Source organism: Danio rerio, chromosome 9 (assembly GCF_049306965.1).
Source record: "Danio rerio strain Tuebingen ecotype United States chromosome 9, GRCz12tu, whole genome shotgun sequence".
NCBI lineage: Eukaryota > Metazoa > Chordata > Actinopteri > Cypriniformes > Danionidae > Danio > Danio rerio.
This window is the reverse complement of record NC_133184.1, coordinates 56,921,369-56,948,523: the sequence shown is the minus strand read 5'-3', so window position 1 is coordinate 56,948,523 and position 27,155 is coordinate 56,921,369. Positions and strand designations below refer to the sequence as shown.

The window sequence follows — 27,155 nt, the reverse complement described above, 5'->3', positions numbered from 1 at the left end:
TGAACAAGTGAGTAGACTTTAATATCTCAGTGTGTGAACTATCCCATTCAAATAGCTAGTTGCCTCTCCTCCATTAACAGCACTGTGTAGCGCTGCGCGGTTTCCTGTGCAGATTCACAGTGTCTGTAGGAATCAGATGCTCGTGTCTGTCCTCCAGAGACAGCACTCTTCTCACCGCCTCCTCGAACGCAACCGCGACATTAGTGGCATCTTTTGCACTGGTCTCGAAATACGGGTATCCACCGCTCTCCATGCACCACTCCTGCGCTTCTTCACTGCTCACCTGACGCTCCGAAACGTCCAGTTTATTTCCCAGAACCACAAACGGGAAGCTTTCGGGCTCCTTGACGTCGGCGTAATAAATGAACTCTTTTTTCCAGTTGACCAGGTTGTGGAAGCTCTGGCTGTCATCCACACTGAAGGTCAGTAGGCAGCAGTCGGAGCCGCGGTAGAAAGGCGTGCGGAGGCTACGGAAGCGCTCCTGCCCGGCCGTATCCCAGATCTGCAGGGTCACAGTACGGCCGTCCACCTATGCAGGAAAAAAAGGCAACATTTGAGATGCTTTACAAATACACTGGTTGACTTATTACAGCAGGGGTCACCTGGAGGGTCCCTGCAGGGTTTAGCTCCAACTTGCCGCAACACATCTGCCTGGATCTTTCAAGTATACCTAGTAAGACCTTGATTAGCTTGTTCAGGTGTGTTTGATTAGGGTTGGAGCTCAAATCTGCAGGACACCGGCCCTCCAGGAACAAGTTTGGCGACTACTGTATTACAGTATTTACTTTACAAATTCCAAACCTTTAAAGGTTTCTTTATTCAGTTGAATGCAAACAGAAGATATTGTAAAAAATGTAGGAAACCAGCAACCGCTGACTGACTTGCACAGTGTTTACTTTTCTGACTATGAAAGTCAATGGTTATTATTCTTCAGAATATCTTCTGTGTTAGAAAGCTCTAACCATTGACCTCCATATTCATGAAATAAATACATTGGAAGTTAATGGTTACCAGATTCCGACATTGTTCAAAATGATATAATAGTGATATTCTAGGGTCTGTTTTTCGTACCTCGCTTAAATGCTCTAAGATGATTTGGCAGATCCGGGATCTTTTAATCTCGATAACTGATCTCTGGCTAATTTTCAAACAAGTTTGCGAATCAGATTAGAATGTCTGGATGAACTGATCTGAGATCGCTGCATGCGTGGAGAAGGACTGATCTATCGATCCTCGAAATCATGATCAGCAATGCAACGATTGGCTGACGGCACAGCAGCATAATGACATCATCTGATTAATATTCAATTATCCATGTCAGCAAAATTACATCAAATTAGCAGTAAACGGCTTGTTAAATATGACCCGCAATAACCTTCCACATTTGTTGTGGGCTGCAGGCTTTACACTTTCATGTGTCAAGAGTATTCATCATTTATTTCAATGCAAATCAATGTATTTAGTTCTACATTTAGAGAAGATTTTCTTTATTATAGTAGCCGTTTTTTTAATCGGTGTAAAGAATAACTGGATGTTTACAAAAGCATTTTGATATTGGTAAAGGCGTCTGCAACTTTTGTGAAGCATCAAATCACTGGCATATTAACTATTAAAACATGTTTATGACTGCATAAATGTATTATTGCTTTAAAAAAGTCACATATTGTGCATTTCTATTATACACAATTTGTACTAAAGCGATCTAAAAAGTTCATATCAATAAGTTTTCTCTTTGCACCACCAGGTGGCAGTCTTTGTACTTTCATTTCGATGGTGCAGATTACATAAGTTTTATTAATATGTATAACTTTTAGGGATGTAACGGTATCAGAATTTCACGGTACGGTAATACCTCGGTATGAATGTCACGGTACGGTATTTATTGAATCATTTACAGGAAAAAACAAAACTTATGAAAATACTCCAAAAAAGTGCCAAAAGTGTCAATGACATACAAATTAGCCATCTATCTGTAAGCTTTGAAACAGGAACTTCAATTTTAATAACAAAAAATTATTAAACCATGTAAAAAAATAAAGTTTAAATTTAGTATTGTTGAAAACTCATCACATTCAACATTTAATCACACTCAGCCCATCTACCCAGATGAGAGCTCTGCTAGTTGGACTTCTCATCAAGCATCTCCCGCTGGATCTAATCTCACTATATTTATTAAACGGGATATTTCATTTATCTTGTCTTTATCTAACGACATATTCCCTGACTTTGGGCATTGGAATCTATTACTTGTTCTCAGGTAACGTGTTTTGGCAGAGCGCAAAGAGAAGTTAATGATTAATGTAAGCACGTACATTCTGTATATTGACTGATCGCTTGCCTTTATTTCCTATAATGTATAAACTTATTGTATGTTATACTTTTAAAATGGCCATTATCGATTATTAAAACTGATATTCAGCAAAAGAGAGGCTGTGTTTCGTATTTTCACTGAAATTGAAAGGAGGCAGTGTTTTTATCGGCTCCGTTTTGTTATAAATATCCACACAGTGAAGATGACGCTCATCTTATGCAGCACGACGCCTCAACATGTCTGCTGTCTGTTAAGTTGCTAATATTAAAATGAAAATAGGCAGTTCCTTAAATCATGTTTACATTTTATTGTTGAGAAAGTGAAACAACGAAGCCAGGGTGATGTGAATGAAGTTATAAAGTACACTGTTCCCTTTGAAGATTTACCCGTGTCCTCGGTATAGTCTGCTTTTCCATATCAAACTGAGAAGAAGAGACTGCAGCCTTGATCAAACTTGCGAAGTCTGAACTTACACGGAGATTATGCAGGACTGAACTGTGCGTGTTAGGCTACTTAATATTCAGGAAAAGCCCCAATCAGAGAGGCGAATGTCTGCAGCCCCGCCTCCGTTTTCAGATGTACATGACAGTTTATAAGTATCACACACCAGACGCGCACATTCGAATGATATTTAACATGAAACTAATCAGATGGCGCTCTGTGGCGCGGCTGAAAAATGAACTGCGTCCTGAGCCGTCGCCGGGCGCCGTCGACAGCCGCCATCTTGCGGCGCCGGTGTGTGTATCCTGATAGAAACCTATGTTTAGAATTCTAAAATACATGGCGCTCGCCGTTTCTGGTGTGCGACCCGCTTTAGAGTTTTCCAGCTCTTTTCATCCCCGCTTCTAGCAGCACACTCCATTTCCGCATTACTGGATCTGTAGCGACAACAGACCGCAAGGGATTATGGTCAAGCATGGGCTGATGGCAATTGTAGTTTTCGCTATCTCCCGTTCGCTTCATTCGCCTGAGCAAATTTTCTCAGAAGACCTATAGTTTTACCGAGTCATGCGACTTCGGTAATATCGAAAAAAATTAATATTGCGGTATGACGGTATTTACAATACCGTTACATCCCTAATAACTTTATTTATTTTATTAATAACTATAACTTTATATATATATATATATATATATATATATATATATATATATATATAGTTAAAAAATATTTACTATTTCCCAAGTGTATATAACTACTACTGTAAAATATCAGAATCCAGCACATACTTTCTCTATTATTTTTGCTTGAACTGAGCCAATATAATCCTGTTTATAAGATATGAACCTGCTCCCGATCAGGGTTGAGCTACGACAGGGTTGCTATGATAACAACTCTCGGATCAGCTTTGAAGAAATAAACAATCCTGGATCATGTCATATCGTCAATAACCAAATCCAGCTAACCGAGTAATCCACGTACGAATAACGGACCCCAGGGCTCTATTTTAATGGTCTAGGTGCAAAGTCTAAGAGCTCTATCATACACCTGGCACAACAAGAAGCAAGATGCGTGTTGTTGGGGAATTCATTGTGTCTTGATGAATTTCTGAAGAATGTATTACTCTCATTTATATGCTTATTTGTGTGATTTCAGTATTATTATTATAATTATATATTGTATTATTACCCATACCTGCGGCATTATTATCAGGTATGTGTGGTTTGGTAAATGAAAAAGTCATTCTGTGTAAATGCAGTCAGAGATGAGAAGATAAATTAGAAGAGCAGCATTAATGTCACAATGAGGGTAGATTTATGGATGCAAGGCCATAAGGACACCTGCGTTCTGTTCTGTAACTCATGATAAGGCACACCTGCACGTGCACCCACACTCATTTGTAATGACATCTAAAAAATATGAGTACCCATGAACTTCAGCTGAACGTACAGTTGACAGCTCAGTGGACAAGATATATTGTTGAGCATTGTTTTTGGCGGAGTCAACACAGGAAGGAAAGACCTTTACTGGACATGGGTAAGACACCTGAAAGACACTGAAATTCTATTAGTGTCGGGCACCTAAGAGATTTAAGATCTCATTAGCGGAGAAGCTGATGGAGGTGTGTAATCCGTAAATTTGGATGGAGTATTAAGACACAGAAGTGTATTTAAACTATGTACAAGCCTATGTTCAGCAGACACTCGAACGACCTGTCTCTGTTGTTACTGATGCTGTGACAAAGTGCTTTGCCTAAAGACTTCGGAGATCTCAGACTTTGAGAAATTTGACTTAAAGACTTTTGCAGACCAGAATCTTTTTTCTGCAACAGTTTCCACGACATGTTACTATTTTCCGACTCACACAACCTTAATTTTGCTGTTTTTGTGCCACGTTGTGTAAATAGCAAATCCATTTGCGCCACTTTGTGGACTCATGGGTGTTTCAGTGTAGAAAAGAGGTGTGTGAAGGCGCATTACTGGAGTGTTGCTATTTTGAGGAACTAAAATAGACTGTATAATAGACCAGCTAAAAACAGGTCTAAAGTCATGCACGCTTAGTTATGCACCGTACGTACACACTCCTTTAAACACGCAGGATGTACAGCAATACACTAATATCTTTACAGATGAAAACAATTAAAGAAATAAAATATTTAAAAAATATATTAGCATACTTTCTACATCAATATAAACAGCACTGCCTCCATGCCTTTTTCACCTCGGGGGGCTTTTTCAGTTTATTCATGACGATCTGCATCTGTATAATGTGATTATTATTAGCAGTTTTTTTGATTATATGCATATTTATATTTGCTTTAATAAATACAAGTGTAGATGTGTCCAGCTGTGGGGTTTTGGACACGTCTGCATCAGCATATGGGCCATAAGAACACAACGCTTGTTTTCTGACCACACTTCATTATAATTGTTCATTTATTTCTTTGCTTGAAATTAGAAATGAATTTAGATATAGTTTTGAAGCAAATCTTTGCTCTTAACAAACTAAATTAATTATGTAGGCTATTGGATGTCTGTGTGTACAACACGTTTTCTTTTCCACAAAGGAGTGAAAGTAAAGGCAGATTGGAAGAGGCTCACTCTCTCATTCTCGCGCTGCAGATGCTCTGTTTAACTGTTTTCTTTCAGTTTTTCCACTTACGAAGTCGACATGTAAATAGCAAATGCGCTATGGCGCAATGAACCGGACTCTTAAAGGGAATGGGAGATGAGACTCTGATTGGTTTATTCTCAAAACACACCCAGAACTCATTAAGAGAATAAGCTCGACCCTTTTAGACCATGCACCATGGTGCAAAGCGAATTTTCCCATCCTTAATATAGCAAAAGTGGACATGCCTTTAATGCTTTTGCACGCTGCACTCCAGACTTTGTACCTAGATCATTAAAATAGAGCCCTAAAGCTTGTGGCGCAAAAGCATTAAGGGCATGTCTGAATCCACTTTTGCCATTTTAAGGACAGAAGAATGCGCTCTGCACCCCCGGCGCATGGTCTAACAGGCTTATGCTTATTCTCTTAAAGAGTTCTGGGCGTGTTTTAAGCATAACGTGCATTAAACAAATCAGAGTCTCGTCTCTCATTCCCTTTAAGAGTCAGGTGCATCGATCCATGGTGCATTTGCTATTTATATGGTGACTTTATAAGTGTAAAAACAGAACGCTTCACTCATGAGAAAACAGTTAAACAGATCATCTGCAGCGCAAGGATAAAGAACGAGCCTCCTCCATTCAGCCTCTTTACTTTCTCTTTACTTTACTTTCACTCTTTACTCCTTTACTCTGGTGGAGTGAGGAAACGGTGGAAACTCACTCCATTGAACACATCCATCAGCCCACATATTTAATTTCTTTGTTAAACACAAAGATTTGATTCAACACTATTTCTAAATTCAGTTCTAATCTCCAGCAAAGGAATAAATGAGCAATAATAATGAAGTGTGGTCAGAAAACTGAGATATATCAAACACACGTCATGTTCTTATGCCCCATATGGTGATGCAGACGTCTCCACAACCCCACAGCTGGACACATCTACACTTGTGTTTAATAAAGCAAATATAAATATGCATATAATAAATAATTATGCTAATAATAATCACATTATACAGATGCAGATCATCATGAATGAACGGAAGAACCCCCCCGAGGTGAAGAAGGCATGGAGGCAGTGCTGTTTATATTGATGTAGAAAATAATCATGTTTTCATCTGTAAAGATATTTGTGTGTTGCTGTGTGTATTCAGCAGTGTGTAAGTGTTTGGATCTGCATAGGTGCATAACTAACGCGCTCTGCTGGACTTTAGAGCAGCTTTTAGTTGGTCAATGGTGCTGTTGGTCTATTTCAGTTCCTCAAAATAGCAACGCTCCAACAAATGCGCCTAAATACACCTCCTTAACACGCACGCACATACACACACACACCACACCACAGAAGGGCACAAATGGATTTGCCATTTAAACAATGTGGCGCAAAACATGAAAATTACAGTTGCGAGGGTCTGAGAAGAGCAACAAATCGCGTCAAATACGTCTTGTGTCTTATTGCGTTGGGTGTATGATTGGGTACTTTATATAAAAAAAAAAAAACAAGTAGGAAACCAGCAACCATTGGTGGTATTTTCGTAGTATTTGTTTTTTCGACTATGTAAGTCAATGGTTACAGGTTTCTAACAATCTATCCCACTTACGGGACAGTTCACCCAAAAAAAGGAATATTCTGTCATCATTTACTCCTCATCCCTTACTTGTTCCAAACCTTTAAGGGTTTCTTTATCCAGTTGAATGCAAAAAGAAGATATTTTGAAAAATGTAGGAAACCTGTAACCATTGACTTCCATTATATTTTAGTTCATAATAAATATGTTAGACCAGGGGTGTCCAAGCTCGGTCCTGGAGGGCCGGTGTCCTGCAAAGTTTAGTTCCAAAACCAATCAGACACACCTAGGCTATCTAATCAAGCTCTTACTAGGCTTTCTGAAAACATATGAGCAGGTGTGTTAAGGCAAGTTGGAGCTAAAATCTGCAGGACACCGGCCCTCCAGGACCGAGTTTGGACACCCCTGTGTTAGACAATAAAAAAAGTCTTTTTTTTTTTTTTTTGCATGTATTATCTACTGAACCCTTTTAACATGTGCGCGATTCTCAGCAGCAGAGGTCATCATAGTTGGTAAACTCAGAGCACAATGCATGCAAGTAAATGATTAGTTGCCCTCTCCCAATCCTATTTGATGAAATATTAAAAGAAAAACTCCAAGATGGTGTTATCAAGACTTTCGGAAAAAGCAAAGAAATAGTGCGAGACTGACAATGGCAGCCAGATAAGAGAATAACGTCAGATTTACTGTCCTGCCCCCATACACACTGCATTACACACACCTGTACATTTGTTTTGTGTGTGTGTGTGTGTGTGTGTGTGTGTGTGTGTGTGTGTGTGTGTGTGTGTGTGTGATCTCAGGCTTCTATTTTAGAAGTAAATCTTTTCTTTTAAAGCTAAAAAGAAGCTTGTTGCTGCAACTTCTATGTCTGTATTAGATTATGAAGATGTTATTTACAGTTAAAGTCAGAATTATTCGCCCTCCTTTGAATTTTCTTTTTCTTTTTCAAATATTTCCCAAATGCTGTTGAACAAATCATGGAATTTCTCACAGTATTTCCTATAATATTTTTTCTTCTGGAGAAAGTCTTATTTGTTTCATTTCGGCTGGAATAAAAGCAGTTTTTAATAGCTTTAAAGGTCAATATTATTAGCCCTCTTAAGCAATATTAGTTTTGGATTGTCTACAGAACAAACCATTGTTATACAATGACTTGCCTAATTACCCTAACTTTACCCTAATTACCCTAGTGAAGCCTTTAAATGTGATTTTAAGCTGAATACTAGTGTCGTGAAGAATATCTAGTCTAATATTATTTACTGTCATCATGACAAAGATAAAATAAATCAGTTATTAGAGATGAGTTATTAACACTATTATGATTAGAAATGTTGAAAAAAATCTGCTCTCCGTTAAACAGAAATTGGGGAAAAATAAACAGGGGGGCGAATAATTCTGACTTCAACTGTATTTACAGTAGAAAATGTACCTCCAAGTCTTTATTGAGGAACTCCACACCGATGGTGTGGAAGAGATGAGCATCAAACTTGTTGGTGACGTATCGGTTCATGAGCGAGCTTTTGCCCACGCCGCCATCACCCAGCAGAATCACTTTCAGGAGAGATGATTTAGATGACATGGCTGTAATCCTCGTCCTGTGAACTGAATATGAGAGACATGTTTAAAGGGCACCTATTAAACTCACTTTTATAAGGTGTGTAAACCCAGTTATGTGTCAGCAGTGTGAATATCTCCAGCCTCTAATGATAAACATGAATTAATTGTGTTTGTTAATCAGACTTGATGAATGAAACACTTTGATTGACATTCGATGACCTTTGTACATGTCATCAGGGGGGAAAGCCCCGCCCACTAGTGCCCATCTCTCCCTCATTAGCATAAACAGCAGCCCTGAGTGAGAAGCAGCCGTCTGTCCATTAGCCATTAGAGTGTTTGAGCTGCTGAAGATGATGTCAGCATAGACTCAGAGGATTATAGATGTGGAGTTTTAGATGAACAGCGACAGGAATCTTCATAGACCGACAGAGGCATGAAGCACACACTGACCAATGACAACCTGCAGACCTGACCAGCACTGACAACACTAAAGCTGTTTTACATCTGCTGCTATGGTAATGCACAGGCGCTTGTAGCTCCGCCTTCTTTTAAAAAAAAGAGCACAATCTCATTTGATTTTAAAGCGACAGTTTAGAGCAGGGGTGTCCAAACTCGGTCCTGGAGGGCCGGTGTCCTGCATAGTTTAGCTCCAACTTCCTGCAACACACCTGCCTGAATGTTTTTTGTTTACCTAGATAGAGCTTAATTAGCTGGTTCAGATTCGTTTAATTGGAGTTGGAACTAAAATATGCTTGACACCGGCCCTCCAGGACCGAGTTTGGACACCCCTGGTCTAGAGGTCTGCGTCGGACTGATTTTTTTGTCCCGCTCCCGCTAGGTTTTATTCCGCACCTAACCGCTCTATCTGTACACGGCTTTCTGACCTACCGAGTGCATCTGAGTTGCAGAGAAATGCAGAGTTTTTTTTCTCTTATACGACATGCGGTATCAAACATTCCACCGTCATTAAACACAATCACTCTCTTTCTCCCCTGCGTGTGTGTTTGTTTTGCCTTGGTGTAAATCAGCGCATGCCCAAATGGAAACTCCCATTTTTATTCAAATCCTTCCCCTTTTCCCTCCCCCGACACTCCCACCTTAACACAGCCAGACACACCCACTTTCCTGACTTTGTCCAAACTAGAGGAGTGAAAACATCCTGCTGATACGGGGGTTTCATGGCCCTTTAAATGAATAGTTTGCTCATAATAACAATAATAATAATATTAAAAAAACTATGCAATTACACAATAATAATAGAAGCGATAATAATGTATACAAATCGAGCACAAATTCAGCATATCTGGACTTTCAGTTTATCAAAGAATCCTGAAAAACTGTCACTTATTTTACAATAAAAATAAATAAATTAAAAAACTGTTTAATAGCAATAATAATAACAGAAACAATGTTATCCAAGACAAATTCATCATACTGCCGAGCGTACATTAGCCAGTGTTGGGCAAGCTACTTGGAAAATGTAGTGAGCTAAGCTATCAGCTACTCTACTCAAAATGTAGCTTAACTACACTAAAAGCTAGCCCCTGGGAAATGTAGCAAGCTAAGCTAAAAGCTACAAGGCAAAAGTAGCTTAGCCACATCCAAGCTATTTTTGCATTTTTTTATTTTTAAATCGAAGCAATTTAAATCCAAGTCAATCATTGATCTTAGTGGTCAATAAAACGGTCAATGAAACATATGAGGCAGAATAGTTCAGTTCAGTTATTTACTGTAAACAGTATGCTGTACTAAACAGAAACACAATATAGCATAACAGCTAAAACAAAACTCCAATAAAACCAGGTGTTACACATTTAAAATAAATACTATAATAAAGGGATTTTTTTTGGAATAATATACAAGTTATTGCATATTAACATGTACTTCTCGAGGTATGGTCACGAGGAATACTACTTCAGAAATAACTTCTCTCCCTCAGTCATCTTTCCATCAAGCAAATTTCGGTTGGCGACATCGCCAACCAGAGGTGGCAGTAATGCACCAAAAAGTTTGTTGTCGAACACCGTAAAACAGGAAGAAGAATTCCTCATTCTAGCCATCATATGGGCTGCGTCCGAAACCGCCTACTACTCAGTAGTTACTGCATTTGAATTTAAACGTACTACTCGGCAGTTAGAAAAGTACGTTCTATACAGTATGAACGTGAAAAGTATGAATGTAATTCGGGCGTACTACATCCGCTGTTTTATCATGGTCACGTGACCTACCTGCGTCAATTGCGTCGCTTTACTCCTATTCATGAATTCGCTCGCGGGGCATCATGGGATAGCGCAGCATGCATGGGATGAGCACTCTAGAATCTCGCCGGAAGTAGTAAGTCATCCGGGTACTTCTCGCATACAGATTTTCGAATTCTATGAATTCGGACATACTACTCGGCTTGCATACTGATTTTAGCGTACTATATAGTATGGAAGTCTGCGGTTTCGGACACAGCCATGAATTTACTTTCATCGGCTACACACCGGCCTCACAGCTCCGTGAATGTCGGTGCCGTCACTTTTTGATCTGTGATCTGCAAATGTAGCTTGTGTGGACGCTACTGCGCTACTTGATTAATAAAATAGCTTTGCTACTGAAAAGCTATTTGATTTAGAAAGTAGCGATGCTACCGCCAAGCTACTAAGAAATGTAGTGAAGCTAGTAGCATCACTACTTGTAGCAACGCTACTGCCCAACCATAGATATATACACTAGATGTCGCCTGGCCTATTGTTGTCTATTGCAGTGGTTCTCAAAGTGGGGGTCGGGACCCCCCGAGGGGTCGCGGGGCAATGAAGGGGGGTAGCCTGGTGATTTCCAAAAATCTATTTATTTTTATTAAACCATAAGAATTAACATATTTTATCCATAACTATACTGAAAATAAAAATAGTCGTTTATAGTTACTATATAATATATAGTTACTATAGTAGCTTATAGTTACTAGTTCTATTGGATTGCGACCCCTGGGGTAATTACATTATATTAAAGGCAGCAATAGCGTCAGATGCATTTTGATTTTATAACATCAGGTTATACTTTCTGGCACATTTAAAGCACTGACACAAATTTAATTAGTGTGTTTGCGTCATTGCATGCAAGGTTTCTGTATTTATAACCACCTCAGAGGATATTGGGGGTCGCGAGTCACTGGCATTGTTATTTTGGGGGTCGCGGGCTGAAAAGTTTGGGAACCCCTGGTCTATTGGACGGAATGCGTCAATACCGCCGCCATCTTGCTACAGGGTAGCGCTCCTTTGAAATGAATGCAGGACCAAGGTACAGTGGAGGACTGTGGCCATCCAAAGCCAGAGATATACACATATACACATATATCTATGATCGGGAGTTTTCCTGGATGTTAGTATGTAAATTTTTTTTTTGTAATTACAAAAATTATAATTTTACATCACTTTTCTAAATTGATGGATCAGTGACCGCACGGGCATTCCTGACAAAAAGCTTGTGTTTGTGTGTACAGAAATGTACTATCCACCCTCCCTGTTAAATCTGATTTAATCATGTCCTGAAACACAGCTCCTCTCCTGCTTTCACTCCTCATACTGACGGAGGGAGCGATTCGTTTGAGAATGAATCCCCCGAACGACTCTTTCACTAACGTTAGGCGACAATAATACAAGTTTCTGGCAGCGCAGCATCTCGTTGTCATATTTCTTTTGCATTGTTTGCTGATTTTATTCAACAAAACTAGCATAAGCCAAGTGTTTAGTGCGAGTTGGAGCTGCTTTGCCGTATGCTGAATGCAGTGACTGTTATCATCAATAACGTTACCTGATTAGCACAAAAGTTCACAACAAACAAAAACAAAAAAAAAACTTAATATTACCTATGAAATGTTCTGCCTTTGTGCTTTGTTTTCTTTGTTTGCTCGTTACTACACTCGTAGACAGCGCTAAAGTCCCGCATCTTCACGTAATAACACTGTCTTGACTAGTGCGGTTGAATGACATTTGTCCTTGGGAGCACTGTACCAATGTGGCGGCGCTATTGACGCATGCTCAGGGTCCCTATGCGATATCTAGTGTATATATCTATGCTGCCCAACACTGACATTAGCATAATAGACACATTTCAAATTATAAAAAAGTTAATTATAATTAATTATTAATAGTTTTAAATAATTAAAAATATTTTTAAAAGTCCACATTTTAGACTAGTGGAGTAGTTTACTCTATCAAAATAAACAATAATAAATGAATAAATATAGGAGCCTCTTGTCCTCTTGGAGCTTTATGAATGTTTCTAATACCTTGAGAAATGATCATGTTACTTACCTTTACTGCCTCAAATAAATCATCCTTCAGAATCTACAACAGAGAAGAGCTCAATCAGAAATCAGATCCCAACACACAGAACTATTCCAGATTACTTTGTATTTTAATGTGTTGTTTGCATTAAATATTCAACAGACAGGAGACGAATCACAGAAATACGTCATAAAAGCACATTAAACCTCATTATCTATCATGAATAGGTCTACTGTATTGTTGTTGCAGTATGATGATGATGATGATGATGATGATGATGATGTAGCTCCCATTTAGACAGAAAGATAAAGCCATTGTACTCATGCTCAGTATTGGATGTAAAATATAGGTCAGCGTTTACTACACTAGATAGATGCACATTACTGTCTTATTGCCACAGTAGTGATGGACATAAGAAAAGCATTCCTACAGTAAATGAATTAAGGCATGTCGTCAACAGAGAGATTTCTTTTACCTTCAAGTTTAAATTCAGCTTTATTTACTTATTTTTAACAATTCAATAGCATTAAAATCTATTTAAGTGTCAGAGAGAGAGAGAGAGAGAGAGAGAGAGAGAGAGAGAGAGAGAGAGAGAGAGAGAGAGAGAGAGAGAGAGAGAGAGAGAGACTCACAGTAGTTTCTCTGAGCTGCGGTCAGTCAGTCAGTCGGTCATGTGCTCCTCTCTGTCCTGCATCACATGCAACAGCAGACATTAAAATCAGGCAACATGATGGAGTCTAAACTGCTGGAATGAAGCACGCTCACAATCACAATCACACAATCTCACATTCACACACACACAATCACACACACACACAATCATACACACAGACTCACATTAATAAACAAAGAGACACACACACACACACACAACACAAATAAAACACACACACACACACACACACACAGAAGGATAAACACACACATGCACACGCACACACACAACACAAATAAACACACACAAACACACACACAGACAGAAGAATAAACACACACACGTGCATGCACACACACACAACACAAATAACACAAAAACACACACACACACACATGTGCACACACACACACTCACACAAACACACACAAACACACACACACAGAAGGATAAACACACACATGCACACGCGCACACACACACACACACACACACACAACACAAATAAACACACACAAACACCCACACACACACACACACACACACAGACAGAAGGATAAACACACACACGTGCATGCACACACACACAACACAAATAACACACAAACACACACACAACACAAATAAACACACAGAAGGATAAACACACATGCACACACACACACACACACACACACACACAAATAACACACACAAACACACACACAGAAGGATAAACACACACGTGCACACGCACACACGCACACACACACACACACACACACACACACACACACAACACAAATAAACACACACAAACACAGACAGAAGGATAAACACACACACGTGCATGCACACACACACACAACACAAATAACACACAAACACACACACACAACACAAATAAACACACAGAAGGATAAACACACATGTGCACACACACACACACACAACACAAATAACACACACAAACACACACACAGAAGGATAAACACACACGTGCACACGCACACACACGCGCGCACACACACACACACACACACACACACAACACAAATAAACACACACACACACACACACACAGACAGAAGGATAAACACACACACGTGCATGCACACACACACAACACAAATAAACACACAGAAGGATAAACACACATGTGCGCACACACACACACACAACACAAATAACACACACAAACACACACACAGAAGGATAAACACACACGTGCACACGCACACACACACACACACACACACACACAACACAAATAAACACACACAAACACACACACACACAGACAGAAGGATAAACACACACGTGCATGCACACACACACAACACAAATAACACACAAAAACAAAAACACACACACACACACACACACGGATAAATACATGCACACATGCGTGCACACACACACACAAATAAAAACACACACAAACACACACACAGAAACAAAGAGACACACACACTCACACACACACACACACACACAAATAAACCCATTCACACAAAGACACACACAAACACACACATAGACCTTGATTGTTGTTCTCTCAGGTTAATGACACAGTCTGTGAAAACTCTTCTGCACTATTAATTAGTGACGACCAGGAGATGTCAACACTAGATCACACTACATAAGAGAGGACAATTGAGCCTTTACAAGTGTAGATAAACCGGTGCGCACAAACACACACATGCGCGCGCACACACACACACACACACACACACACACACACACACACACACACACACACACACACACACACACACACACACACACACACACACACACACACACGCGCGCGCGCGCACATACACACACACACACACACACACACACACACGCACACACGCACACACGCACACACTCAAAGGTTTCAATAATAATACAGTCACTTCATTCACTCACACAGACCTGAGAGCCTGATGACTGAGTTTATGAGTACAGTTAAGCAAATGACTATTTACTTTTTTATGGTAAATGAGCACTTATACTGTAGATAATATTTGCACATTTTATTGCATTTACTTTTCTTCCCAAAACGATTAATCTTGATTATTCCAAAATAAAAGTTTGTATTTACATAATAAGTGTATATGATGTTAATCTTTATTTATATATAAATACACAAGCATACATAAAACACAAAAAAAGTACTGACGAAGAAATGTAGATATAATTTATATTGTAATAATACATTATAAAAGTATAATTTATTATTATTATTATTTAATTTAATATTAAAATGTTTTAACATATTCTAATTTAATCTAATGTATGTGTGTTACTTGTGTGTGTGTGTGTGTGTGTGTGTGTGTGTGTGTGTGTGTGTGTGTGTGTGTGTGTGTGTGTGTGTGTGTGTGTGTGTGTGTGTGTGTGTGTGTGTGTGTGTATTAGGCATGGTAAGTGTTTACTGCAGTAAAATTATTTCTTTTTACATTTCTTAGTAAAAACAACAACTTTCCCCCATTTAACACAATATATTACATTTTATAAAACATTTCAGGCTACATAATTAACATAAACAGTTGACTTCTTCTATCTTTTTTAGCTTCAAAAACACAGGTTTCCGTATTAAAAAAAAAACACTTTAAAAAAACCTTTAAATATACCTTAGTACCGGTATAACAAAATATTTTTGCGGTTTTAATACCTTGACTTTTCCAAACTGCAGTAAACCTTGAAACCGGTTATCATCACATGCCTAATATAAATACAGTTGAAGTCAGAATTATTAGCCCCCCCCCCCCCCCCCCCCCCTCCCCCCCTGAATTATTAGCACCATTGTTTACTTTTTCCCTAATTTCCTTTTAACGGAGAGCAGATTTCTTCAATCAGCACATTTCTAATCATAATAGTTTAAATAACTCATCTGTAATAACTGATTTATTTTATCTTTGTCATGATGACGGTAAATAATATTTGACTAGATATTCTTCAAGACACTTCTATACAGCTTAAAGTGACATTTAAAGGCTTCACTGGGGTAATTAGGTTAACTAGGCAGGTTAGGGTAATTTGGCAAGTTGCTGTATAACGATGGTTTGTTCCTGAGACAATCGAAAAAAATTGCTTAAGAAGGCTAATAATATTGACCTTAAAATGGGGTTTAACAAAATTAAAAACTGCTTTTATTCTAGCTGAAATAAAACAAATAAGACTTTCTCCAAAAGAAAAAATATTTTCAGACATACTGTGAACATGTCCTTGCTCTGTTAAACATAATTTAGGAAATATAAAAAAAAAACATTAAAAGGGGGGCTAATAATTCTGACTTAAACAAAATATAAATATATATATATGGCTGATTCCAGCGTTATGGATGTGACATTTGCAGTAAAAATTCAAAACAAAAAATTTGCAGAGAAAGTATACGTTAAAATTATATTGAATCATCTGTTTATATTTTCTAAAGCAACTAACCACAGAGTTATGGGATCAAAAAAATTCAATCTGTAAACATTTTTATACTTTAAATGAGGAAAATAAACAAGCGTTATGGATGTGACAAAAAAAGTCTGCGAGTTTACAGTATTCAACATATTTCGTAGAAATTCTGTGAATTAAACTGCACAACCCAAAATAAATAATGCTCAACAAAAGGATAAGAGTTGGCTCTTTATAGAACAAAACTGATTGATTTTATTTTATTTTTTACATATTTGCATTTTTGAGGGAAAAGCTTTGTTATGGATGTGACACTTTTTCGTTATGGATGTGACGGATGTGAAATTGCCATTTGTTTGACTTTGTTAAATCAAATATAATAGTTTGAAAACATTGACAGAGACATTTTTAAGTATTTTTAAAGTACTGTAAAACACTTGCCTGTGCAAAAAAATGTAGAAACGGTTTCGCTATTTTGGTGAAAACATTTTTCTTTTCATGGCAAGGTTGACATTTTCATGGAATTGCTCATATATATATATATATATATATATATATATATATATATATATATATATATATACATACATACATACATATATATATATACATACATACATACATACACACATACACATAGTTGAAGTTAGTTGAAACCATCATTATACAATAATTTGCCAAATTACCCTAACCTGCCTAGTTAACCTAATTACCCTAGTGAAGCCTTTAAATGTCACTTTAAGCTGTATAGAAGTGTCTTGAAGAATATCTAGGAATATATTATGTGCTGTAATCATGGCAAAGATAAAATAAATCAGTTATTAGAGATGAGTTATTAAAACTATTATGATTAGAAATATGCTGAAGTAATCTGCTCCCTGTTAAATAGAAATTGGGGGTACAAATAAACAGGGGGGCTAATTATTCTGACTTCAACTTTATATGACACACAAACTATATACAAAATACATAAAAAAAATATCCATCAGCAATTTCATGCAAATGTCAACCTTGCCATGAAAAAAAAATTTTTCACCAAAATAGAGAAACCGTTTCTAAATTTTTTTGTGTAAGCAAGTATTTTACACCTTAAGAATACTCAAAAAATGTCTCTGTCAGTGTTTTCAAACTATTACATTTGATTTACCAAAGTCACACAAGAGGCAATTTCACATCGGCCACATTTGTAAAGAAGCTTTTCCCTAATACATGCAAAAATGTCAAATAAAATAAAATCAATCATGTTTGTTCTAAAGAGAGCAACTCTTATCCTGTTGATTATTGTTTCTTTTGGGTTGTGCAGTTTAATTCACTGAATTTCTACAAAGTATGATGTTAACTGCAAACTCACAGACTTTTTTCGTCACATCCAAAACGAATGTTTATTTCCCCTTATTTAAAATATAAAAAATGTTTACAGATCAATATTTATCTGCTCCCAGAACTCTGTGGTTAACTGTTTTGGAAAATATAAACAGTTGCTTCAATATAATGTTGACGTATACTTACTATGTAAATTTAAGTCTTGAGTTTTTACAGCAAATGTCACATCCATAATGCTGGAACTGCTCATATATATATATATATATATATATATATATATATATATATATATATATATATATATATATATATATATATATATATATTATAAACATACATACATACATACAAGTTAGAATGCTCGTTTATAAATGTTAATACAACAATTAGTATTAATTATTAATATAAGTGATTAATAATATATATATTCTACCTTCCTCCCTACATTACACACACTATAAGTCATTTGTTTGAACTGTATTAAGGACTATATTATGACCCGGAGACAAATAAATGACATTTGGCCTAATTCATAACGTATATTACCAAAACTAAACGCAAAACAAGAGATTTTAGGACAGGCTAGCCTACAACCGACAAACTACACACACCACAACACCATTTATCACGATGAAAGCCGTGAATGACAGAGCTGAGCTGCTGAACTTTAGGCTAAACCGACATGATAGAGTGAATAATGAAGGAAATAAACACAGCCCTGACTGACTCTGTCTGTGTGTGTGGAGCTGCTAGCTAGAGCTCGAAACCCGCCGATTTAACGCACATTTGAGCTGTAAGCCACTCGGTCTCACCTGTAGATGCCTTTGAGCACATCGGGCTTCAATAACAGCGAATCTGAAAGCGATAAAAAGAAAGAAAACAAGCAATAAACCCAAACATGACGAGTTTATGGGCTCTTCCTCGGATCGCGGATGGTGCCACACTCCTGCGAGCCTATTGGCTGCGGTGAGTCATGTGACGCCGCGGGCTGATAGGCGATCACGTGATGGGTTGCTACATAAACAGAAAAAAAAGTTCAGGCCACCGAATTAAAGTTGAATGATTATCTGTGTTATAGGCTTGTTACACTAGTTTTGTTCAATTTAATAGTGCGATTAATATTCTCTGATTGCTGGGAAAAGGTCATATTATCACAGGTTTAAATTTACAGCCTCTAAACCATTATTTATCGTACTTTACTGGGAGTTTTTTTTTAAATAAAAAGGAACAAAAAGCAAATGAAGCACTGCAGATTTTAAATATAATCTCTGAATCAGCCGTGAATGAACAGAGATATGTTTAAATAAGGCTTCCCACTTTACACAATTGAGTAAGTACAAACTATTTTCTATATTAATATTTTTAAATTTATTGATTTAAACCCCTCACAACCTGTTCTTATTCACATTAAAATTAATTTGTCATTGTTTGCAACTTAACAGTATATTAACTAATAATGTTATTTAAAAATGTTTTTTTATCTTTATTTGGTCACTTATCGAGCTGGACCTTAATAATAAAAAATGAAAGCAGAGGAAATACATAGATTTATTTCTAATTTAGGGGCCAATTAATGTATTATTTTTGTACAGTGGTTTAGAAGAAAAAAATAGATAGGTGTGATAATCTGACGTTAAAAAAGGTCTGGGGTTATTATTTAAATATTATTATTGTCAAATAAGTATTTTCAGTTCAATTCTATGGTTAAGCACTTATTTATTAACATCATAGTTCTGGTCTTTTTTTAATACATTTTAAAACACACTCCTTCCTGTTCTTCTCTCTGCCCCCTTTTATCCTATTGGTTAATTTGAATATTAATCATACAATCTCTAGGACAATTATAATTAATACACTTAATGCAATTTACATTTTCAAATAATTTTTTGGGGGCCTCATGGTGGCACAGTGGGTAGCACGATCGCCTCACAGCAAGAAGGTCGCTGGTTCGAGCCTCGACTGGGTCAGTTGACATTTCTGTGTGGAGTTTGCATGTTCTCCCCATGTTTGCATGGGTTTCCTCCTGGTGCTCTGGTGTACAGTCCAAAGACGTGCTATGGGGGAATTGGGTACGCTAAATTGTTCGTAGTGTATGAGTGTGAAAGAGTGTGTTTCCCAGTGATGGGTTGCAGCTGGAAGGGCATCCACTGTGTAAAACAAATGCTGGATGAGTTGGCAGTTCATTCCGCTGTGGCGACCCCAAATTAATAAATGAATGAATGAGTAATAATTTGCTTGGTGATTTCCAAATATCTCATATATTTTATTAAACTATTAGAACTATCATATTTTATACATAACCTGCAGAATATAAAAACTAGGGCAAATTTTTTAAAACATAATATATTAAATATATATTTAATATTTAATAGTTACATTAAAAACAAACATGCAAATGTTGTTCCACCCAAGGCCAAAAGGTCCAGAATTTGTCCTTTTAATTATTTTATGTAATTTAGCATTTCAAAGTGCACAACTATGGAGTCAGAATAGACTCAATAATAATTCTTGCAAAAGACACGATGTACACATGCGTAGCCAAATTCACGTGCACAAAACCAAATTCACGTGCGTAAAATATTTATTTATATTCATAAAAAAATTTCACGTGCACAAAATAAAAATACATTTTCATAAAATACGTTTCACAAATGCAAAACACCATTTGCAGTTGTATAAGAGTGTACAAAAAGTTTTGAATGTTTAAAACTTGCGAGTTCATCCTGAATGAGAATGTGCAAATCCTCTTTCACGTACGACTCCGCCTGGATACGTGTGTGTGTATTTTTGAGACTTTCCTGGCAGAGGCAGGGCAACTCGTACCTTTCAGCCAATCAGATGAGAGCTGTATTCAATGAAACCAACTCTGCGCTTCTTTTGCGTAGACTGTTCCTCTCCAGCATGCCGAACGGAGAAAGCAGCAGTCGCACTTTTTTTTAAAAATATTTTTTTCTTTATTTGACCACATCCTCACTCTTTTTATCCATTATTTTGCCGCAGCTCCGCTCTTCTTATTTATTGTCTCGCTGCCTCATGAGCCGTTGTGGTCCGGTGGTCAGCACGTTGGACTGCCCTGCCTTTAGATCCGTGTTCGATCCTCACCTGAGTTAATATCTTATTTTTTCATTTTTATTGTTAAGACAAATAAAACTGTAAGGTTGTTGAACATTTAAAGTTCTAAAGCAGCTGTTTTCTAAAACAAAACGTGATGGTGTCATTACAAACTGAATGAAACTGAAAAAAAAAGATATTTACTCAGGTGAGGATCTTTTTTTTTCAGTTTCATTCAGTTTCTAATGACACCATCACGTTTTGTTTTAAAAATTTGGCTACGCATGTGCACCGTGTCTTTTGCGTGTATTATTATTGAGTCTATTCTGACTCCATACAACACTGTATAGCAGACTATTGATATTGATATAAATATCAGTCATATAACCACCAGTCAATGTGCCAAAAATTAAGAGTAGTTTAAGGAGACTTAAGAGTAGTTTGACACATAAACATGTAACTGACACTACATATATAACTTATACGAAAATGCAAGCATGTTTTCTTATCACATCTTAGTGTGTATTTACATTTACATTTTACATTTACATTTAGTCATTTAGCAGACGCTTTTATCCAAAGCGACTTACAAATGAGGACAAGGAAGCAATTTACACAACTATAAGAGCAACAATGAATAAGTGCTATAGACGAGTTTCAGGTCTGTAAAGTCTAAGAAGGGAAGTATTAGTAGTATTAGTATTTTTTTTTTTTTGGGTACAGTTAGTGTGATATTCAGAGAGGCAATTGCAGATTAGGAAGTGAAGTGGAGACTAAATAGTTGAATTTTTAGTCGTTTCTTGAAAGTAGCGAGTGACTCTGCTGTTCTGATGCAGTTAGGGAGTTCATTCCACCAACTGGGCAGATTGAATGCGAGAGTTCGGGAAAGGGATTTCTTCCCTCTTTGGGATGGAACCACGAGGCGACGTTCATTCACAGAACGCAAGTTTCTGGAGGGCACATAAATCTGCAGAAGTGAGAGCAGATATGAAGGAGCAAAGCCAGAAGTGGCTTTGTAAGCAAACATCAGAGCTTTGAATTTGATGCGAGCAGCAACTGGCAGCCAGTGCAAACGGATGAGCAGCGGAGTGACATGTGCTCTTATAGGTTCATTAAAGACCACTCGTGCTGCTGCGTTCTGGAGCAGTTGAAGAGGCTTGATAGAGTTAGCTGGAAGCCCGGCTAGTAGAGAGTTGCAATAGTCCAGTCTGGAGAGAACAAGAGCTTGAACAAGGAGTTGAGCTGCATGTTCAGATAAGAAGGGTCGGATCTTTCTGATGTTATAGAGTGCAAATCTGCACGATCGAGCAGTTCTAGAAATGTGGTCAGAGAAGTTTAGTTGGTCATCAATCGTTACTCCAAGGCTTTTCACCATTTTGGATGCAGTAATGGTTGCCCCATCCATCTGAATTGAAAAGTTATGGTGTAGAGTCGGGTTGGCAGAAACTACAAGCATTTCCGTTTTAGCGAGGTTAAGCTGAAGATGATGATCTCTCATCCAGTGTGAAATGTCCAACAGGCAGGCTGAGATACGAGCTGGAACCGAGGGATCATCAGGATGAAAAGAGAGGTATAGCTGGGTGTCATCAGCATAGCAGTGGTAGGAGAATCCATGTCTCTGGATGACTGGTCCTAGAGATGATGTGTAGATGGAGAAGAGAAGTGGCCCAAGAACAGAGCCCAGTGGTACCCCAGTGTTTAGATGCTGTAGGTTGGACACCTCTCCCCTCCAAGACACCCTGAATGACCTGTCAGAGAGGTAAGATCTGAACCATTGTATAACAGTGCCCGCAACGCCCAGTGACTCAAGCGTAGATAGCAGGATCTGGTGGTTGACAGTGTCAAAAGCAGCTGACATGTCCAGCAAAATGAGGACTGATGATTTAGAGTCTGCTTTAGCCAGTCTGAGATCCTCCATGACCGAGAGCAGGGCAGTCTCAGTTGAGTGGCCTTTCTTAAAGCCGGATTGCTTGTTGTCCTTGAGATTGTTTTGAGTAAGAAAGTCCAGGACTTGATTGAACACTACTTTCTCCAGAATCTTGGCCATGAATGGAAGCAGGGATACTGGTCTGTAGTTTTCAAGTAGCGTATGGTCCAGGTTGGGTTTCTTTAGCAGTGGGGTTACCCTAGCCTGCTTAAATGTAGTGGGGAATAAACCAGAGTCAAGAGATGTGTTAATTATGTGAGTCAGTGTTGGTATGACTGCAGGAGAGATGGCTTGCAAGAGATGAGAGGGAATGGGATCGAGTGGACAGGGGGTTGCATGGCTAGATAGCACGAGTTTGGACACCTCAGACTCAGAGAGCTGAGAAAAAGAGGTGAGTGTGTGTGGTGTTGGTGGTGTACCTTGCGTGTTTGTTGTAGATGCAGCAAATTGAGCACTGATTTTTGCAGTTTTGGTGCAAAAGAATGTAGCAAAGTCTATTTACACTATAAGCAAAGTTTATTTAACACTATTTACACATATTTCCTTCTTCTTACACGCTTTTAAACTTTTTTTTTTAGTTTTGTCCTCCTCAAGCATCGCCTGTGTGTAGCACTACATCTCCTCCAAAGCATTCTGTTGTGTTTTGATGTGATATGTGCTGTAAAACTGCCGGAACTACTTTATCTGTGTGTTTATCTGACAATAACCAAACACCTTAGAGCAGGGATGTCCATAAACCAAGCTTACAGAAAAAGCCAGGCTAATTTTGGTAAGTCAGGTTTAATAATGGCAGATTCGGCAAATTTACGATAGTTCAAACTGAGTCACCCTGGCAACTTATGCTGGGAAACTAGCCTGGTTCGGGGCAGGCTAACTCTCAGGCTAAGTCTTAGCTCAAGGCAAGCTTAATCAAAGTAATGTTAACATTCACCGGCCTTAATCTGATGCCATTTTAATTCACTTAACCTCTTAATAAAGAGTAAAAATTTATTGTCACTTAATAGCAAAAAGTAAATAAATAAAATAAAATAAAATACAATATATATATATATATATATATATATATATATATATATATATATATATATATATATATATATATATATATTCCAAACTTTGCATTGGTACTGAATAATCTAATGTATATGCACAAATATATTATTGTAAAGCATCTTGAAGAAAATATTAATTTAAAAGAGAAATCTTTCAGGGGTGTTCTTAGCGCTCTCTCTCTCTCTCTCTCTCTCTCTCTCTCTCTCTCTCTCTCTCTATATATATATATATATATATATATATATATATATATATATATATATATATATATATATATATATATATTTGGCTTAGTTCCTTTATTAATCTGAAGTTGACACATCGTAATGAACGGTCAACTTATATAGCATATGATTTATGCAGCGGACGCCTTTCCAGCTGCAACCCATCACTGGGAAACATCCATAAACACTCATTCACAATCCTACACTCTTTATACCAAGCGTTTTAAACTTAATGGGCCCTATCATACACCCGGCACAATGAGGCACAAGGCACGACACTATTGTTGTTTGCTAGTTTCAGCTCGGCGCAAGAGTCGTTTGACGTTTTCCGCCACGCTGTTTAAATAGCAAATGCATTTGCGCTCATAGGCGTTCTGGTCTAAAAAAGGAGACCTGTTAAGGCGCATTGCTGGTGCGTTGCTATTTTGAGGAACTATAATAGTCTGTTCAACAGACCAGCTTAGAGAAGGTCTAAAGTCCAGCGCAGAGCGCGTTAATTGTGCGCCTCGCTTACACACTGCTTAATACACACAGGATGTACAGCAATACGTATATGAAAAAGAATGAAATGAAAAGAATTTACAAATGAAAAAGAATTAAAGGATTAAAATATTACAAAACATATTATTTTCTAGCCTACATAAATTTAAACACCACTGCCTCCATGCCTTCATCTCAAAGGCTTTTTCAGTTTATTAATAACAATTTGCTTTGGTATAATGTTATCATTATTAGCAGCATTATTTATCATTTGCAGATTTATATTTATTTCCCAGAGATGGGTTGCGGCTGGAAGGGCATCTGCTGTGTAAAAACTTGCTGGATAAGTTGGCGGTTCATTCCGCTGTGGCGACCCCGGATTAATAAAGGGACTAAGCCGAAAAGGAATGAATGAGATGTATATTTAATTTATGAAAAATAAGCTTAGATTTGCCCACCTGTCAGGTTTTAGACCATATGGGGCACAGCATGTGTTTTAGTTTATAACTCAGGTTTTTTGACCACACTTTGTTATTATTGTTTATTTATTTGTTTGCTGGAAATTAGAACTGAATTTGGAAATTGTTTTGAAACAAATGTTTGCGCTTAATGAACAAAATTAATTATGTATAGACTAATTGATGTCAGTGCGTACAACGGGTTTTCTTATCCGCGAGAGCGAAAGTGAAAGTAAAGAATGAAGAGGCTCTCATCTCTCATTCTCGCACTGCAGATGCTCTGTTTAACTGTTTGCTAACTAGTGAAGTTTTCAGTTTTTCCACTTATAAGGGCATTAATGTAAATAGCAAATGCACCATGGCACGACGCAACAGACTCTGAAAGGGAATGGGAGATGAGACTCTGATTGGTTTATTCTCAAAACACACCTAAGAATAAGCTCAACCCTGCTGGACCATGTGATTTGGCGCTGAACGGATTTTTTCGTCCTTAAAATAGCAAAAGTGGATTCTCACTCGCTGTGAATAGCTGCGCCTCATTTCAGAGCTCTTTCAGTTCTCGTTGAAATGGTAGCACACAACATAATCTATATGCATCTATGCTCGACCTTCAGAGTTTGACAACAGCAGTTATCTAGACTATTTAAACTGATCTCAGATTAGTTCGATCAAATGATCTTCAACTGTTGTGGAACCAATTTAGGCATAGACGTTTAGTTCAGCTCATTGAAGTCAGGTTATAGACTTTAATCCCCGCTTTTCTAAATCACTTTTATGAAACAGCCCCCAGGACCAAGTTTGGACACCCCTGCCTTAAGTGACCATCAGCCAATCAGAATCAAGCATTCAGCAGACCTCGAGATCTCTTAAAAACATTTTAATGTTAAGCAAAATGTACAGCCATAATAATGTTACAGTGTTTATATAATCATACAAATGATGAACAACATCCACCTGTCAGAAAACAATCATGTTATTAATAAGACTTACATCCATCACTCTTCTTATTATCCTGCAGGTCTGCGCCTGTTTTATGAAGCTGAGCAGCAGCTAAATGTGTTTCTGTTGAGATGCTTAATAACATCTCACACACACATCCTAATCGTCCTAGAAGTCGAGTGTTTTATCTTCTGAACATTCTCCAGAGATCAGCAGCACATGATCCAGAGCGATTTCTCCAGTGCCGGAGCGTCCCCGCTCAGCCTCAAAGACCACCTGAGGAAACACACACACACACACACACAATAATCAATAGGTTGTTTGCAATCACGTGGTTTTGGTGATGCACGAAATCCAGATGGAGAGCAGCAAGTAAAAAAGCGTGGACTTTAAACACATGTGCTGTGTCCCAATTTGCATACTATGCATCCTAAATAGAATTAGTATGTCCCAAGGGTAGTATGTTGAAAAGAGTATGCCAAAGGTTCCCAGATGATTTACTATTTCTGGTAAAAATGATAAGAGTAGAAGCGTCCATACCATATACTGTAAAATATATGGACGCGGCCAATCGTCGCCATTTTGGTCAAGCGTCATCACACCGACAGCGGGATACCAAACAAGGGCAAAGAGGCGGAGAGTGAGCGGAGCTACAAACACCTGCTGGCATTTTGCTTGGACCTGGTTCAGACACACTTTTTACTTTGGGAGAAACGCTTAATACTTCATCACCTGCGACTCGTTTGTATTCTGACCACTTGTGCTTGGTTGTACACTATATCAATAAAGTGTTTAGACTTTTAAAAACACTGCTGTAATACATTGAGCCTCTAAACATTGTTCTTATGACGTTTTTCAACAGGAGGAAAACGCGAATTACATCCAAACACTTCAGATATAGTCTGTGTTAGTTAA

The 27,155-nt window shown here is 37.8% G+C and overlaps 2 protein-coding genes across 5 annotated transcripts in view; both read right to left on the bottom strand.

Moving 5' to 3' along the window:
* Positions 1-19,074, bottom strand: rab9a (RAB9A, member RAS oncogene family). Its single transcript, NM_001242974.1, has 5 exons — positions 18,921-19,074; positions 13,388-13,443; positions 12,783-12,815; positions 8,357-8,529; positions 1-529 (listed from the first exon to the last, which is right to left on the bottom strand). Exons 4-5 carry the CDS (start codon positions 8,504-8,506, stop codon positions 74-76), a joined length of 606 nt encoding a protein of 201 aa, NP_001229903.1. The 5' UTR covers positions 8,507-8,529; positions 12,783-12,815; positions 13,388-13,443; positions 18,921-19,074; the 3' UTR covers positions 1-73.
* A 7,088-nt stretch (positions 19,075-26,162) lies between these two features.
* Positions 26,163-27,155, bottom strand: part of egfl6 (EGF-like-domain, multiple 6) — a 40,679-nt gene continuing 39,686 nt past the window's right edge. For 2 of the 4 annotated variants that reach the window (XM_073911813.1, XM_073911812.1), the window contains exon 12: positions 26,163-26,516. In XM_073911813.1, the coding sequence (XP_073767914.1) occupies positions 26,409-26,516 (108 nt within the window). In that variant the 3' untranslated portion in view covers positions 26,163-26,408. The remainder of the gene's footprint in view (positions 26,517-27,155) is intronic. The other 2 variants (NM_001002457.2, NM_001430942.1) reach the window with 1 other exon arrangement.

Excerpts from the sequence above, each read along its gene's own strand:
- rab9a (NM_001242974.1), bottom strand. The coding sequence starts at position 8,506 with ATGTCATCTAAATCATCTCTCCTGAAAGTGATTCTGCTGGGTGATGGC. Across the intron at positions 530-8,356 it reads TCCTCAATAAAGACTTGGAG|GTGGACGGCCGTACTGTGAC; the intron begins GTACATTTTCTA and ends TTTCCTGCATAG.